Consider the following 17,248-nt stretch of genomic DNA (forward strand, 5'->3'; position numbering starts at 1 on the left):
TCAGCTTATAGCCGCACTCCTCTTCTTCCTACTTCTTGCTGACCCTTGTAGAACCTCTTCAGTAGCACCTAAACCAACTATTGAACTAAGAGCATGTTTTTATGTATGGTAAAGTGAAAATTCTGCTTTCCTTCTATAGAAAGTTACTTAAAAATCTTATTTGCGTACTATCAGGATAGGATTTCCATGGAATAAAAATATAATATGATTGCAGGGCATTAATTATTTTATTAAAATGAGCTTATTCATTGGTTCTTATTAACTTTGGTACTTCATGCTTTTGAAGTCAAGTGCTTCTTATCACAAGAAAATTTGAAAGTTGATATGTGGAACGTTCCCAATTCATTTGGTGAACTAACACGAAAAGTGAGGAAGCAATATGTCATCCCATTTTATACACATTGAACATTCTAAGAATATTGTCTGACATAGCCATCAAAAAAGGTGCGAAAAGAAAGTTCGCAAAGGCTGCTAGGTTCTAATGTTGAGTAAAGTTATCTGGTTGACATATTTGATTTTTCTAAAGGCGTTTTAATTTAATGGCATCATTCATGATCATATTTGAGGGCTCAGAACAATGTAACACATACATGAAACTGTATAGCCTTTTTTTTACTGGTCAACAAGAACTTTGTGGATACATTTTATTGTTTGCTTATTTAGATGTTGCTCATGAGACTAACATAGTTGTCCTTACAATTTTTACAATTGCGAAACATTAGAAGTTGCACAAATTTGCTGCATTATCTTCCAGTGCATTCAGATCAACTAATGACTAGAATAATTTATGATGCGTATCATTCATATAATTCCTTCAATTTCTTCGATCATTGTTTAAATGTGATGGATGAAAACATTTGGATTATTTACCATCATCAGTTCTTCCTTCCTGCATAAGGCCTGCGCTATCTGAGTGCCAAGGACGCTGTTTAGTTGTTGCCTGTTGCTTTCCATCTTACTGTTTTGCCAATCTGACCAGCTTTGTCCAAGCTATATCTTCCAAGTGGTTGTTTTTTCAATGTTAAGTTTATGCTGTTTTTTCTTTCTTAAAATCATTATAAACCATCTTTTTTATTTTCATTTTTACTCATAATGTCAATCATTTAACAGGATTTTCTGGCTTAGAGAATGTGCATCTCCTGCACTATACTTAAAGTAATCTTATTGTGTGCTTTTATCTGCTAGGCATCAAAGTACAGAGCCTAAAAAAAGGTCAAATTATTATGGATATTGACTTAAGATGGGGTGGAGACCCGAGTATAATTTTGGCAGTTGAAGCTCTAGTTGCTTCTTTACCTATTCAGGTCCGGAGTTCAACTTATGGTTCAAAATTCTTTGCTATAAAGCATTCATATGTTTTAATTTGATCAGAATTTAGGAATTCGTTTTTTTATAATTTAGATGCTTTTTAGGATTCTGACCTCTTTGATTATGTGTTGAAACCAGTTGAAGGATCTTCAGGTTTTCACAATTGTGCGCGTCATATTCCAACTTTCTGATGAAATTCCTTGTATTTCCGCTGTTGTTGTTGCTCTCCTTTCGGAGGTAGGGGTAACATGTTCCTTTCCTAATCATGCAATTTTCCCAGGTTTTCTATTTTGTTATTTTAAAAATTTGTACTCTTACGAATGGTGGATCATCAGTTGTTCGGGGTTGAAACATTATCTGAAGAAAATTTGTTTAGTGCATTTTCAGTTGTGCTAATGTGTTAATGAAGCCAAAATTAGTAATACTAGATGTGTGGTGGTATTTCTCGGTTGAAATATGTGAACCAAACATATTCTTTATGGAAGATGAAGACTTTGACATGTGCAGTGCTAACTTTTAGCCTTATAACGTCACCACACTTATTTTTCTACGGAGCATTTCATATTCTTCAATAAGGTCAATCTTAATCCAAAATTTTCACAACTAGGGTTGTATCTTAAGTCTATTCAAGATAGTAAAACTACAACAGATACTAGGTAACTGCACACTGAAGTCGGTAGCATTTAGGCGGAATTTTATTTGTTTACAGCATCGCAAATTAAAGATTTGGAGTGGATATTGACCATTATTCACTCATTATGCTGGCTTTCAAGTTCTAGAAAATCAAATTTGGGAAGGGAGAATAATTTTTAGTGATTTGGTAGGCCAAGGTTCTTGTAATCAGTGTTATGAGAGGACTCATGTTCAATATGAATTAGGAGAAGATCTAGTAGATTTCATAGTTATAAATGATCTATCAATAATTGTCATGTGCCCGAAACTAGGACACTTGGTTCCCATTTAAAATTGAACCATCTAAGTATGATGGTTTATATTTTCTTTTTTACTTAAAGAAAGGATCATTAATGTTGCAATTTGATAACATGGTAATCTAAACACACACTATAAAGTATGGTTATAGGCACATTTCAGAAGTTCAAAGAAAGTAATCAGTAGAAATATTTGTCCTAAGATGACAGGTGAGAAGCTGCTAGTCCCTTGAGATGGATTTTCTAAAGAGCAAAATGTGTGATTTAAAGTTGAGCCAAACTTGATGCCATAAGAGATGACCGCTCACATTAAGAAAATTCTTATATGGTTTTTGAAGTGTCTAGAAATCTTGAATAATTAGACTTGGAGAATTGTTGGTAGAGTGATGTTAAAGAGAAGAAATATGCACTTTTGAAAAATGATAAAAGCTCTTAAATCTACATCACTTTTTTATAAAGTATAGCAAGCAAAACCAAAACTAGAACTCTTAATGATTTGTTAGGTCCTAAGAGGCGAGAAAATTATATATATATATATATAGATATAAAGCAAAAGGAATGAAACCTAAAGAACTTAATAAGTTTGATGCACTGAGAATGAATATATTAGGATCTCAGTCAGAGATGAAGATAGAAAGAAAGATTAAAGCGTTAAATCTAAGTAATTATTGGAAGGAGTAATTTAAATATATTTATGAAGTATGCATTAATTTAAATATATTTATGAAGTATGCATCAATTTATATAAATTTATGAAATTGAATTATAGTTTTGAAGAAGATAAATAAAAGTGAAACTTTGTGTTTTTGTATCATATATTCAAATTTGGTGAGTTATGGGGGTTATTATAGATGTTAAAAATTGATTTGATGAAATTCTAAAATATTAGTATTCCCCATTTGGGATTCTTTCCACTGTTAGTACAATTTTGATAGTATTATAAAAATATTTTGAAATACTATAAATTTCTAGCAAATTTTTTGTCATCTATAATTCTTGCAGTTTTTTTTTCGATAGAATTGCATCGGGTATTTTGCTAATAAATTTTATAGGAAAAATTTTCGTGAATAATTTGTTGTTATTATATGTTTTGATTAATTATTTGTCAGAAATTTAGTCAATCAACAATCTGTTGGTTTCCTTAATAAATTCCCTAGCCAACATCATATATCATTTCTGTTTGTTCTTAAGTTTTTGATCCCTAACTGCCCTCCATGTCATCGAGGGTCCATTGGTTCCTTGCTCCCTCACCTTATTTCTTATCCAAGGTTAAAGCCGTCTCAACATCTCACTCTTTTTTATTGTTCGTGTATGTCTTCATTACAAACAAATGCATATTCTCCCTCTACGAAGCTTTCTAGGTCATTGTGATCACTAAGCTATTATCACTTTCTGATCTACACTTTGAAGGTAAATGATGTGTTATTATTTGTAGGTTTTTGAGTTGCTAATCTTTTTTGTTAGGATTTTCAATTTTTAAGCCTTATTTATAATATGATTGTTAGGTTATTCAAATATGATAGTACAATAGCAACCACATCAAGTCTTTATTCTACTACGTTGGGTTAGCTACATGAATGTTTTTTCTCCATTGTGTCATGTTAAGAGTCAAATTCTCATTTAAATCCAATAAAGAAATGTCATTTCTAATATTTTATAACAAAATCTTTTAGGTCCACATCTACCTTTCTTAAACGTAAGCCAAATATAATGCATCTACTCTCCTAACCTGGCCATTAGAAGGCCGCCGTTTTATGTGACCAAACCATCTAAAGCGTCTCTCTCTAATCTTATCTTTCACTGGAGCTACTCCAACCTTTTCACATATATGCTCGTTTCATATCCTGTCTCTAAAAGTAAAGCCACTCATCCACCTGAGCATCCTCATCTCTGCAACACTTAACTTAAAATTATGCTCTCTTTTAATGGTCATCAACATTCTAAGCCGTAAACCATTGTAGGTCACACCACCATCTTATAGAAATTTTCCTTAAGTTTGAGCGAGACTTTTCTATCACACAACAAGACTAATACTTTCCTCCAATTCAACCATCCAACTTGAATTCTACTAATAATGTACCCATCAATTTCACCATCACTCAAACCAATAGACCCAAGATATCTAAACATGTACTCTTATTAATGACTTGATTGCCCAAAGTCACAATCCCCCACTAGATCTATTAATACTAAAATCCATATATTCAATTTTATATCTACTCAAACGAAAACCTTTAAATTCTAAGGTTGACCTCCATAATTCAAGTTCATCTTTAACTCCTCTCTATTCTTATCAACAAGAAGAATATCATCAACAAAAAGCATACACCAAGATACAATCTCTTGCAAATGTCTAGTAAGGCTGATCCTTGATGTAATCCAATTGAAATAGGAAAATACTTGGTCAAATCACCTTGTGTTTGAACACAAGTAATAGTTCCTACATGCATATCTTTAATGACTTGAATAAAAGCATTGCTAACCCCTTTCTTTTCTAGTAGCACTTCTCTTGGAACTTTATCATATGCTTTCTCTAAATAAAAAATAAAAATCTTATGTAGATCCTCCTTATTCTCTATATACTTCTCCATCGAACCTCTCAATAAATGTATATCTTCTATAGTAGACCTACCCGACATGAATCTAAACTGATTTTGAGAAACATAAGTATCATATCTTAACCTATTCTTTATAGCTCTCTCTCATAGTTTAAAGCATAATACATTAACTTAATTCCTCTATAATTCGCACGATCTTGTGCATCATCTTTATTCTTAAAAATATGAATCAACACACTCATTCTCCACTCATCTGACATCTTTTTAATCTTCAAAATAATATTAAAAATTTTAGTATGCCAAGAAATTCCTTCTTCTCCTAAGCATTTATGCACCTCTAGTCGAATATCATCAGGTTCAACAGCTTTTTCACATATCATTTTCTTTGAAGTCTCTATAACTTCAGTTTTACTAATACGCCGATAAAAATAAAAACTCTATTTTCGTTTAGGGTGCTATGGTCACTAAAGTCAATCGTATTCTCATAATTCTCATTGAGAAGCTTAGCAAAACATCTCTTTTACCTTTGTTGAATATCCTCTTCTAATAAAAACACTTTTTTGATATTCATTCTTAATGCACTTCACTTGAACTAAATCTTTATTACTCATATCTCTTTGTTTGGCTAACTTATGTATTTATCTTTCACCCTCCTTAGTATTCAATTTATTAAATAAATCATTAAAAGCTGAAATTCTTTTATCGTATATTGCTTTCTTAGACTCCTTACGGGCCTCTTTATATATTTCCCAATTTTACGAGTTTTTACATCTAAATCAATTTTTATAATAAAACTTCTTATTTTTTATTCAAATATGATAGTCATATAAATTAATTTAAGTACATAGGGTTAAGTAGTAATTTAATAGGATTTGTTAATGATATTTCTAACACAAAAGTATTAAGGACGATATCCAATTGAAGTTACTAACACTCTTTCAATCACAAAACATGAATATCATAGTTCAATGATGTTGGATATACAATAAGCTTCATTTTGGAAAAAAAAAAGATTAGCAACTTAATTTTAATTGCGTTGTTTATTTCTATGGTTTGTTAACATTACATATAACAAAGGAAAAACTTAGTTGCTCTTATTATAAGCACAAGAGCCAATTATTTTTAATGGCTAATGAAGTGAGGAGAAATTTATATTGGGGAGGTTTTTAACCTGATCATTGGTTTTGGATATCATAATGGAAGTATGAACCACAATGTGCAAGTGTTGACTTTTGTGTGGTGCTTCAATCAACCATACACAGTTAATTGATAAACAGACTTGTTGATATCATGATATGATGATTCCATTGAAAAAATCTTTAAGGAGCCACCAAATAGTAAGGATAAAAAAATTTATGCATGCTGCTGCTCAGCAATTGTTATGACATGTTTGCACCAATCATTTAGAGTTATATGTTATAATTAGAATGTTAAGTATTGAAATATATTATAATATTTCTCAAGCATATTTCAATCAATTTGTAATGCTGCTAAAAGAGACCAATCTAGTATATTATTTTGGTACTAACCGGCTTCAACCCAAAAATTAACGTCGAGGTCTACAATGCACCAAAGATTGATTATTATACCAATGGATGCATTTTGTATTATAAGGATGATGGCACTAAAAATGAACAACATTGTTTATTACCTAGATATAAATTATAAATGGGAAGACATTGTACATAAAAGGATGTTCAATTTAAAAGAGACTATTTTTTTCCTCATAAGCATGAAACTCAACAATTTTGCTAAAATAATTAGAATTAATCAAGATCGATTTTAGTTTTCCCTTTATTTTGAATTCTTTTCTAAAAAGTCCACAAATATCATTCGGCAATTGTACAATCATTTCATCTTATCAGGTTGAATGAGTTTGATTGTGATTCTTATGAAATATAGGTTCATATTAAACCTCCTAACTTCAACTTTGCTTGGGGCATCAATGTAGACATCCTCTTAGTGTAGTTTAGAAGGTCAGAAATTGGACCAATTGCCTTTTTCTTTTCTTCGTTGAATTTTGAACAGTGCAAGAGAAATTCTTGCTAACTTCGATAATGTGAAGCCTAAATCAGGGTGATAATGAATTTAATCAAATAAACTATGCATTAATCTACCACAAAGATAAGAAGAGGATTATTTGATATCATTAGAAAAATCTTTTGATGTTCTTGAATGGGAGTTAAAGAGGACTTTGTGAGTGTGAGTGAGTTCAAAAAAACCTTACTCAAGTAGGTTAAAATGGTTCAAGCAAATTTTGCTCAAACTAGTTTCAAGCTTATAGGAACTAGGCTTATGATAGGAAATACTTAGATCCAAGTATTCCTATCGCTCCACGTGAAGAAAACAACAAGAAAGTTGCTGTTTTCTACAGGAAATCAGTCCCAAACGTATGAAAACAGTAGAAAATCATAGGAAAACTGAGAGAAAAACGCTTAATGGACTTATATTCCACTAGTAGATGATCAAAGCAAAAGCAAGATACAATGTTCTTCGATTCGAGAGGAAGAACAACTCTCCGATCTTCTCCGGCAACGCCAAGAGCCCAAGCAAGAAAACCCTAGATCTCAAATTACATTCAAATTCAAGATAACCTCCTTTCTCTCCTAATCCCCCTAAATAACCATAATGGATTATTACAAATTACCTAAAAAGCCCATGACATTCAAAATTTTCCCTCCCACCTCATCAATTCAACCCCAAGTGGGGCCCAGCTTGTCCGCCCCTTCCTGGCTGGGTTTTCCGCCCCGCCTGGAATAGACCCGGGTTGGCCCGGGTCTAGCCGGCCCCTCCTGGGCCGGTTCACGCCTAACACATTTCCAGCTTGAGTAACCTCCCTCCCTCCCTCCAAGAATTTATAAAATGACCTTTTTTTGGGTGGTTCATAGTTAATTGCTCAATTTAGGATGTATTTTTAAATGCCTTGTTTGGGGTTTTAGTACTGTTATGATGTTTGAATTTTTTTCTTATTATGCTACATGCCCTTCATGATCTTTGGTGCAAACACTTTCATGCATCCTCCTTTTTGATGCGTGGAGCAGTAATGGTAAGCTTGGAACTTGAGCTTTCAACTAATATGTGTCTTGCATTTGACATGCAAGGAGACAATGGTGAGCCCTACTATTGAATTTTCAACCAATATCCGCTTATGCATGTTGTTATCTAGTGGGCGAGAGGATCATGGAGATACATCAGAAGGATACATTATATTTTTGTTTGAATGATAACTTATAAAAAGGGCACACAACCTTAGGGGAGAGAGAAGGGGAAAGGGAGCACAACCATAAATAGTATATTGAGAGGGAAAACATTTAAAATAGGAGGGAGAGATCCTTGGTAAGCCAAGGAAAGGGGGCAGGAAAAATTTTCAAGCAATAACTTTGTATGCAATTTTCAATTGCAGTTATCTTCATCTTTCATAAGGATTTTATATATAGAGAGAGAAAAAGTGAGATTTCCATCACATGCTCAAAATATTGTTATGCCTGCAATGCTTTATGGTGCCGAATGTTGGCCTTTAAAAGAGAAGCATAATACTAAGCTAAGTGTGGCAGAGATGAGGATGCTCAGGTGGATGAGTGGCTTTACCCTTAGAGATCGGATACGAAATGAGCATATACGTGAAAAGGTTGGAGTAGCTCCAGTAGAAGATAAGATTAGAGAAAGTCGCCTTAGATGGTTTGGTCACATAAAACGGCGGCCTTGCGATGACCCGGTTAGGAGAGTAGATGTATTAGATTTGACTTATGTTAAGAAAGGTAGGGGTAGACCTAAAAAGACTTGGTTAGAAAATATTAGGAATGACCTTTCTTTATTAGATTTAAACGAGAATTTGACTTTTAATAGGACACAATGGAGAATAAGGATTCATGTAGCCGACCCCACGTAGTGGGATAAAGGCTTGATGTTGTTGTTGTTGTTGTTGTTGTTGCTCAAAATATTGTTATGCCTTCCAAACAAATTTAAATGATATAAAATATAATAAAAACTCAAATACCACTCTTATTGACCATGTATAAACATAAAATATAAAACATAATGATAATTTTTCACTCAAATAATCAGAGAATAAAATTGTACAAAGAGCCAATATTTCACTAAGTTTAAATGTCATATGAAAATTTTATTTTACTTAAACGAAGAGTTGGTCACCACTTGAATGATCAAGATGAGGATTCTATTTGTTGTTGAAGAAGGCAACAGTTAGAATGGAAAGATCATCATTGCTTTTGCACACTTCACAATGTGCACTTGCACGCCAAGCTTCTACGTTGTTGAACTAAAATAGCCTTCCTACCACAACGATACTTAAAAAAAACAATATTTGAAATACCTGCATAATGCTAATGCATGAACAACACCCTCAATGTTGAATATGTTGAGATTCTTACCTGCACTGATAGTAAAACGAAAGGTTGATCTTCTTTTATGCACGCCTCTGAAATTTGGTATGAAGAATACAATAATCAGTTTCCACCTCTTTTTTTGCAGCATGGAGACAAACACCTGAGGCTTCTCCTTCTTTTGATATTTTGTTAGAGAACCAGAGAAGAAACCCTCTCTATTGTGAATTATACTTTAACTCTTTGCCCTCTTTCACAATTTGCTCTCTTATGTGCCTAGCTATTGAATCTACTTGAAACTTACGAATTGACCATACTTATAGATGTAGATTTCATTATTTAGAAAACTGCTAATAACCCACATGTAAACTAGAATATCTTTAAAAAGAAAATTAGGATCCCTCGAGATCTCACAAAATCTCTCATCCCAAAATTTACCAATTGAAAACTCAATCAAGAATTTTGCAATAATGAGGATATCCCTTAACATATATAGAGGAATCTATTTTATGAAGGAAAATTTTAGCTCACCCTACAAATGCATCATTTGTGTTGGATCAAATATCTTGGCATATATTTTTTATAGATGAATATGTCATGAGAGGTGAAAACTCTTTTAAGGGGATTTATGATGTAGAACTACGATGATTGCAATGATGTTTTTAATGATTTTGCACAACTTCTTGATTAGAGAAATAACAAATAAAACTATTAGCAATTAAAACGATGAATCAAAACATAAGAAGGGTTACTATCGTTTAGGCTAAGTTACATAACAAAAGATTTGAAGCTTCAAAATATCGTAGGAAAATAATATCATGCCAAAGTAGTAGCTTCAACAAAATCCCTTGTCTAACAATGAGATTAGTAAACAAATGAATGCACTCAAATGGCTACATTTACTAAGCTTAGCAGAAACAGGCGATGACGTCCTTCGTGACTACAATCAAATCACAATAAAGGGTTAGACCTAAGAAATACAAGATAAGGGAAAAGTAGAACCTCCGTCAAGGATCAACGACAATCTTCCACTCGACGATCTCAAGTTGTTCTTCAATAGCTTCAACCAAGGTGTCCAAGATACGTTGGATGTAGTATTCCACTGTATTGTCGATTCTCGGGTTGACGTTGAAGAAGGTTTAGTGGAGAATGTGCACAAACCCGTGTTCGTCGTAAGCAAGTCCGTAGTCAGTGTCGAGATCGGCCATTCATGAGTGCTAGATGACAACTTCTTCCCAAAGATTGCTAGTACTCTTGAACGTTGTGAAGAGAAAGAAGTTTCTCTTCAACTTGTAGTGGGGAAGGTGACTAGGTATGGCCGACAAAGAGATGGAGGCTTAGGGAAAAATTAGGTTCAAATTTTGTGGAGGAAGAAGTGTCAATCAATCCTCTAATTAATCCTATTGCATGGAATTAATTAAGAGGGGATGGAGAGAGGTAGGGGCGGCGGCATGAGAGGGGATTAGGAGGGAAATTTGTTTCCAAATCTCAATGCTTGTTTTAGGAAAGGAGATAAGGAGGTGTGGGATTATGAGATTCGGCCAAGGAGAGATGAGGGGAATTTGAAATTATTTCCAAAGCAAAGAATTGGGTTTTAGAAAAAAAAATAAATAGGGATTAATGGGATGGGGGGCCGGCGGCATCCATAGGAGGGGATGGATTTATGGAGAGCAATTAATATTGCTTGATTTGGATTTGAGTATTTGGAAAGGGATAGTTTTTTTTTTATTTTTTATTTTATTTAGAAAGGGATAGTTAAATCCAATTTGAATTTTAAATTCAAATTGGATTCAATTACGAATCTTTCCAAAAAAGTATGATACATAAATTAGGAAACAATTCAAACTCAAATTAAATTTGGATTTGAATTAAATAAGTTTCCTAACCTAGAAAGACCCAAACGGAAAGGTTTGTCACAAGCAAGAGGGGAGACAACACATGGAGGCCAGCGGCTTGACTGGGCTTTCCGCCTGGTTTGGATGAGGTGGGGTGGAATCGGGTGAGGAGGGGAGACAAGGGAAATGATCCCAATGTCCAAAGGGGAGAAGGGCTTGATGTTGGCCGGTGGTGGAGGTGGTCGTTGAGAAAAGAGAGGAAGAAAGAGAAAAGAATTTCAAAACTAACCACGAATCCGGACTCTTCCAAGATTGGTGGGTGATCCAATTCCCTCTCATAGAGACCTCTTTCTAACCTTTCTCAAATTCTCTCAAGAAGTCAAAGCATGGGAAAAATCTTTATCATTCATTCATTAACCTCAAAAGAAAATAAGGAGGGCTATATAAAGCCTCATACAAAGAACTCAAAAATAAAAGACAACAATGCCCCTAGGGCTTACATACGACATTCCCTAATAAGAGGGTACAACGGGAAACTAAATAAAGCAAATAAAATACGACAACATAAATAAGAAAATACATAAATAAAAAATACAATGACTCAATCGTGGCCGTAGATCGGCGGCCACATCTCTGATAAACCTTCCATGATCTGATGTCCCCATCAATTTAAGCTTTAGGTGGTTTGGGCATACTGTGAGAAGGGCAAGAGATGTGTCAATAAATTTGTAGATAGAATAAACATGAAAGGAATAGGAATTAGAAGGGATAGACCATCGTAGCATAGCTACATATTATACAATAAAGGCATAACCGGAGTCAACACCTAATTAAGAGCTTAGGAATGAATTGAGAAGAATGATTCATACACCAGCATCAAAGAAGGATATTGAGGACTCAAGTCGAGTTTGAACCACTGCATGGAAGAAGAAGTATTCATACAGTAACCTTGGTTCTAGCTCAATGCGGCTAGCTAATTATCACATATTCTAGGAAAATTGAGAAATAAGCAAATTTAAAGAGTTGACAACTAATATCATAAATAATGTGAAATTAGGAAAGTGGCAGAGAGAAAAGTAGGAAGGTAGGGTTTAAGCTTATCCCATGAAATTATAAAACTTAATATATTTCTTGTATCAGTTTTTAAGGCTGGCTTACAATTAAATAAGATGAAATGAACCGAGCAGAGGAAGGTTCGAGTTTGGCTTGTTGTCTGGTAAGTTTAGCTCACTGCTCACTTCTAATTGGACTCAAGCTAGTTTACTTTGATCGATCCAGGGTTGCAGCATCTGAACCAAGAACTGAACTAAGAACACTTTTCATTTTTTTTGCTTGGATACATCGAAGCAATTGTTTCTTTGTGTTATTTTGTGTTTGTTCCACACTTATCTCTAACCATATTCCCTGTCCATCCTCTTTTCATGTTTCATTTCTTTTATTTGTCGTTACAAATGGATGGGGTCAAAAGTGAAATTAGAACACCTAGTATATATTGTTTTCCTCATTTGCTGTAGGCATTCTCATGGTGCATCTTGTTATGCTTTTAGTTTTACGCAATATGGTGTAATCACTTTCCCTATTCTATTGTTGCTCTATTTCAGCCAAAGCCTAGAATAGATTATACCTTGAAGGCTGTGGGAGGAAGTCTTACTGCTATTCCTGGGCTCTCAGACATGATAGATGTAAGTATGGCATGTTGATTTCTATATTCATCTTTATCATCATCTTACAAATTGTTCAACTTTAAATCAACCTTATTATTGCGACATGGCTACACCAGGATACTGTGCATTCGATTGTTTCGGACCAGCTTGAGTGGCCCCATAGAATTGTTGTTCCTCTCGGTGGAGTTGATGTTGATATAAGGTAAGAATTATAATTCTTTATCTTAGTTCTTCTGGCATATTAAGTTTATTTGTAAGGTTTGACCGACATAAGCTATTTTCAGTAGTTATATGATGTTGAGAGTTTGTCGTTTGAACTTAGAATGTTAGAAAGGATACAGAGATCCAATTTACTGCTTTTGTTACTCGTTTCCTATGGCATTCTGATGCGATTTGAAAGTGAAAACAGCAAAATAGAAAAGAAAAAATTGCTAGAACACAAATATTAGGGGCCTAGGGCCGATTTTTTATAACTCCTTCAAGAAATAACAAAAGATACAATTAATCTACCATTCGAGAGGTAGATCGGCTCTCCCACAAACCCTAAACACCGCTAGAAAACTCTTAAAGAAAAGCTACAGCAGAAATAACAATTGCATAATCTGAAAATAATGCATAGTTAGTCCTAAATAGGCTCCCCTACTTCCCTCTCAAATCAGCCTCCTATTCTTAGTTAATTTCCTCTCAATTTTTAACTCTTTCCCTAAATAATTCCCTCCAAATTATCATTAAAACCGTCCTTCATCTCTCCCTCTATTTCTCTTTATAATATATTTAATTAAATCTTTCTTGAGCCACACAAGAGAGGTCGAACTCCCCCCTCCCCCCCAACTAGAACTACCCAGCCCTTCTGTTGGATCCGGTTCAGAGGAACTGGGCGGAAGTCCTTTGCCCTTTTTGGGCATAAGAATCTCGACCCCCAAAGATGCATATTGTCCTTAAGGTGGAAGGATGAAAACTGTCTCCTGATCAACTCGTATAACTCCCATGTAGCTCATGCTCCAACAAATCCTTCCACTTGATTAATACTTCTTGTGGCCCTATTTCTTCTCCGCGCACACCTTCTATTCCTAGAGGTTCCAAAATGACCTCCATGTCTTCAGTCCAAGTCGGGGGTAGTGAAGATGGTGTGTGATCTCGATCTCTTATCGCCTTCCTCACTGCGAGACATGAAAGATGGGATGCAATGTTGATGAAGGGGGTAGCCTCAATTGATAGGCCACTGCTCAAATGGGCATCACAACCTCATAAGGTTTGAAGTATCGTGGGGACAATTTCTCATTCCTCCTCCTTACTAGTGTCTTTTGTCGGTAGGGCTTCAACTTTAATAACCCTATCTCCTGGCTCGAATTATACTTCTCTCCCGTGCTCATTCGCCTTTCTTTTCGTAATCTGTTGGGCTCTCAATAAATGTTTCTTGAGCTCTGATAATACCTTGTCCCTTTCCTCTAAGTACTGGTCTATTGGATACTGGTGTAGTGTTGTGTCCATAATGAATTAAATGAGGTGGGTGATGGGGACATCTGATCATGGAAGGTTTATCAGAGACGTGGCCACCGATCTACGACCACGATTGAGTCTTTGTATTTTTGATTTGTTTCATGTATTTTCTTATTTATGATGTCGTTTTGTATTTGTTTTATTTAGTTTCCCGTTGTACCCTTTTATTAAGGGATGTCATATGTAAGCCCTAAGGGCGTTGTCGTCTTTATTATTTTTTAGTCTTATGTACGAGGCTATTTATAGCCCCTATGTTTCTCTTTGAAGGTTAATGAATGATTAAATGAAAATTTTGTTTCTCTTGTTTGAATTCTCATGAGGGCTTGAGAGTTTGGAGTGAAATCCCTAGGAGAGGGAGATTTGCGCAATACCAACCAACCTAGATAAGTCGGGTTCGTGGTTCCATCATCTATCTCTTTCTCTCTTCCTCCCCCCTACCACCACCGGCCGTGCCATCTTCCCCTCCACTTAGCCGCCGGCCTTCCCCCATACCCGACCCCCACCCAAACCTCCGGCCCTAGCCCCTTGTCCACTATTGGATTTACTTCCTAATTTGGATTGCTATATTTTAGACAGATTTTGAATTCAAATTCACCCGGTTTGAAATTCAAAACCTTTTCTAAATTATAAAATCTGATTTAGGAAAGTTTCCAAATCAAAAGTTTCCAAATCCCTCAACTAATATCAAATTATTTTGGAATGAATTATTTCATCCCAAATTTAATCACCTAAATCAAGGAAGCATTAATGCCTCCTTAATTTCATCCTCCCAACCCCACAAAATCGCCGGCCCCTCTCTACCCTCCCCTCTCTCTCTCTCTCTCTCTAATCTCCCTCCCAATTTCTATTTCCTAATTTTGAATGAAATATTTGGGTAGATTTGGATTTCAATCCCACAAAATTTGAAGTTCAAATCTTTTCTAAATTCCTTGAATCTAGTTTAGGAAAGTTTCCAAATTGATTCAATTTGAATTTCAAATTAAATTGGACCTATTTAAAACTTTCCTAATCTCCAAACCTAAACTTAGAAACCCAAATCTCCATCCCATAAATCCCTCCCCTCTCATTAAAGTCGCTGGCCCCTTACTCCTACCTGCCCTCTTGCTCCTCATCCCTACTTCAAGTTGAAGAGAAACTTCTTTCTCTTCAACAACGTTCAAGAGTACTAGCAATCTTTGGGAAGACATCGTCATCTAGCATCCATGAATGGCTTAATGGTCGATCCCGACACTGACTACGGACTTGTGTACGACGAACACGGTTTCGTGCACATTCTCCATTCAACCTTCTTCAACATCAACCCAAGGATCGATCACACGGTTGAGGACTTCATAAAACGCATCTTGGACACCTTGGTTGAAGCGATTGAAGAACAACTTAAGATCGTCGAGTAGAGGATTGCTGCCGACCCTTAACGGAGGTTTTCTACTCTCCCTTTTCTCATAGTTCTTAAGTCTAACCCTTTCTTGTGATTTGATTGTAGTCATGAAGGACGCGTTCGTCCTATTCTGCTAAGCTTAGTAAACTTAGGAATTTGAGTGCATTCATTTGTTTACTAATCTTATTGTTAGACTAGGAATTTTGTTGAAAACTACTACTTTGGCATAATGTTATTTTTCTACGTTGTTTTGAGGATTCAAATCTTTTTGATGTGCAACTTAGCCTAAACGAAAGTGACCCCTCTCACATTTTGATTCGTTGTTTTATTTGCTAATAAGTTTCTTTGTTATTTTTCTAATCAAGAGTTTGTGCAAGTTCTTAATAAAATCATTTGCAAACATCGTAGTCCTACATCAATGGGTCTCTCCCATAGAATGTTGAAGGGGGTGGGCTGTGGAATGGTACGAGGTATTCTACCAATATTCGGCCCAAGAAATTTACTTGCCCAACTCTTCGACATATCTGATATGAAGCATCTCAAATAGGTATCTACACTTCTGTTGACTACGGTCTGGCCATTTGTCTAGGGATGGTATGCTGTGCTACTCTTCAGGACTGCCCCCTGTAAACGAAACAACTCCTTCCAAAAATGGCTAAAGAACACATTATCTCTATTTGACACAATGAATTCTGAAAATCCATGCAAGTGCACTACCTCTCTTATTAAAGCAGTAGCCATAGAGATCGCGGTGTAAGGGTGATTCAGAGGAATAAAATGTGCATATTTGCTCAGACGATCCACTACTACCAATATCACCGAAAACCTCCCTGAACGAGGCAACCCTTCGATGAAATTCATCGTCACTTCCTCCCACACCTTTTTTAGCAGAGCTAGAGGCTGTAATAACCTTGCTGGTGTCATGAATAATCCTTTCATTTTTAAGTTTGAATTTGAAAATCTCTTTGACTGTTGCAATTGGTTTTTCATTTTGAATAGTCTTAAAAGTAGATTTACCCCTGTGGGCTCCGAAAATTCAGCCCCGGCCTCGACTCGCTTTTCTTATTCGGCGAGGGAGTTTTAACGAACTAAGTTCCGAGGTAAATTTTGGAAGGCAGATGGGTTTGTAGATAAGACACTACCCAGAGATTTCGCCCTCATTTTGCGAGGACTTTATGATCTGAGTTCTGGTTTCCTATAGGCGCAAGCCCCTATAGTTAATTACCCCTCCCGATCATGAGAGAGAACTTTCGATTAAGGCTAGTCATTAATCAGATATGTAGAATATACATGTTATCTGGCATATAGTAGCAGCGATGGGTTGGATTTGGAATTTGAAAAGTTGAGTTTGGATTTGGGTATGTGAAAAGGTTTGAAAAGTTTGATATTTAGAATAGAAATTTCACCATTGTGCACTTAAAGAGGATGGTGGGGGAATGGATGATAGACCCGATCAAGATCCCATGGTTCCGTCGTCCCGGGCCATCGTGGTCCCTGGTCTACTTAGTCAGAGGAGGTAGTCGACCCAACCAGACAGAAGGATCCTTGTCGGCAGCCATGGGTTGCTTCGTCCAAAGGGACCTTGTAGACCTGGGGTGGATGTTTGTCTAAGGGGACAAATTTGAATCCACCTTAGCTAACAGAGGGCTTTGTGCCCTATCGATCATATCCTATTGATTCATATCTCAAGGATTTGATTCCAATAAGGAACATATTGGCTCTGGCCATAACCG

The 17,248-nt window shown here is 35.6% G+C and overlaps 1 protein-coding gene across 2 annotated transcripts in view; it reads left to right on the forward strand.

Moving 5' to 3' along the window:
* The window catches only part of LOC110093180 (synaptotagmin-5), a 45,994-nt gene that overhangs the window by 6,793 nt on the left and 21,953 nt on the right, over nucleotides 1-17,248 (forward strand). For both annotated transcript variants that reach the window (XM_020817991.2, XM_020817990.2), the window contains exons 6-9: nucleotides 1,186-1,304; nucleotides 1,447-1,545; nucleotides 12,575-12,655; nucleotides 12,754-12,839. In XM_020817991.2, coding sequence (XP_020673650.1) covers nucleotides 1,186-1,304; nucleotides 1,447-1,545; nucleotides 12,575-12,655; nucleotides 12,754-12,839 — 385 coding nt within the window. The remainder of the gene's footprint in view (nucleotides 1-1,185; nucleotides 1,305-1,446; nucleotides 1,546-12,574; nucleotides 12,656-12,753; nucleotides 12,840-17,248) is intronic.

Source organism: Dendrobium catenatum, unplaced genomic scaffold (genome assembly GCF_001605985.2).
Source record: "Dendrobium catenatum unplaced genomic scaffold, ASM160598v2 fragScaff_scaffold_963, whole genome shotgun sequence".
NCBI lineage: Eukaryota > Viridiplantae > Streptophyta > Magnoliopsida > Asparagales > Orchidaceae > Dendrobium > Dendrobium catenatum.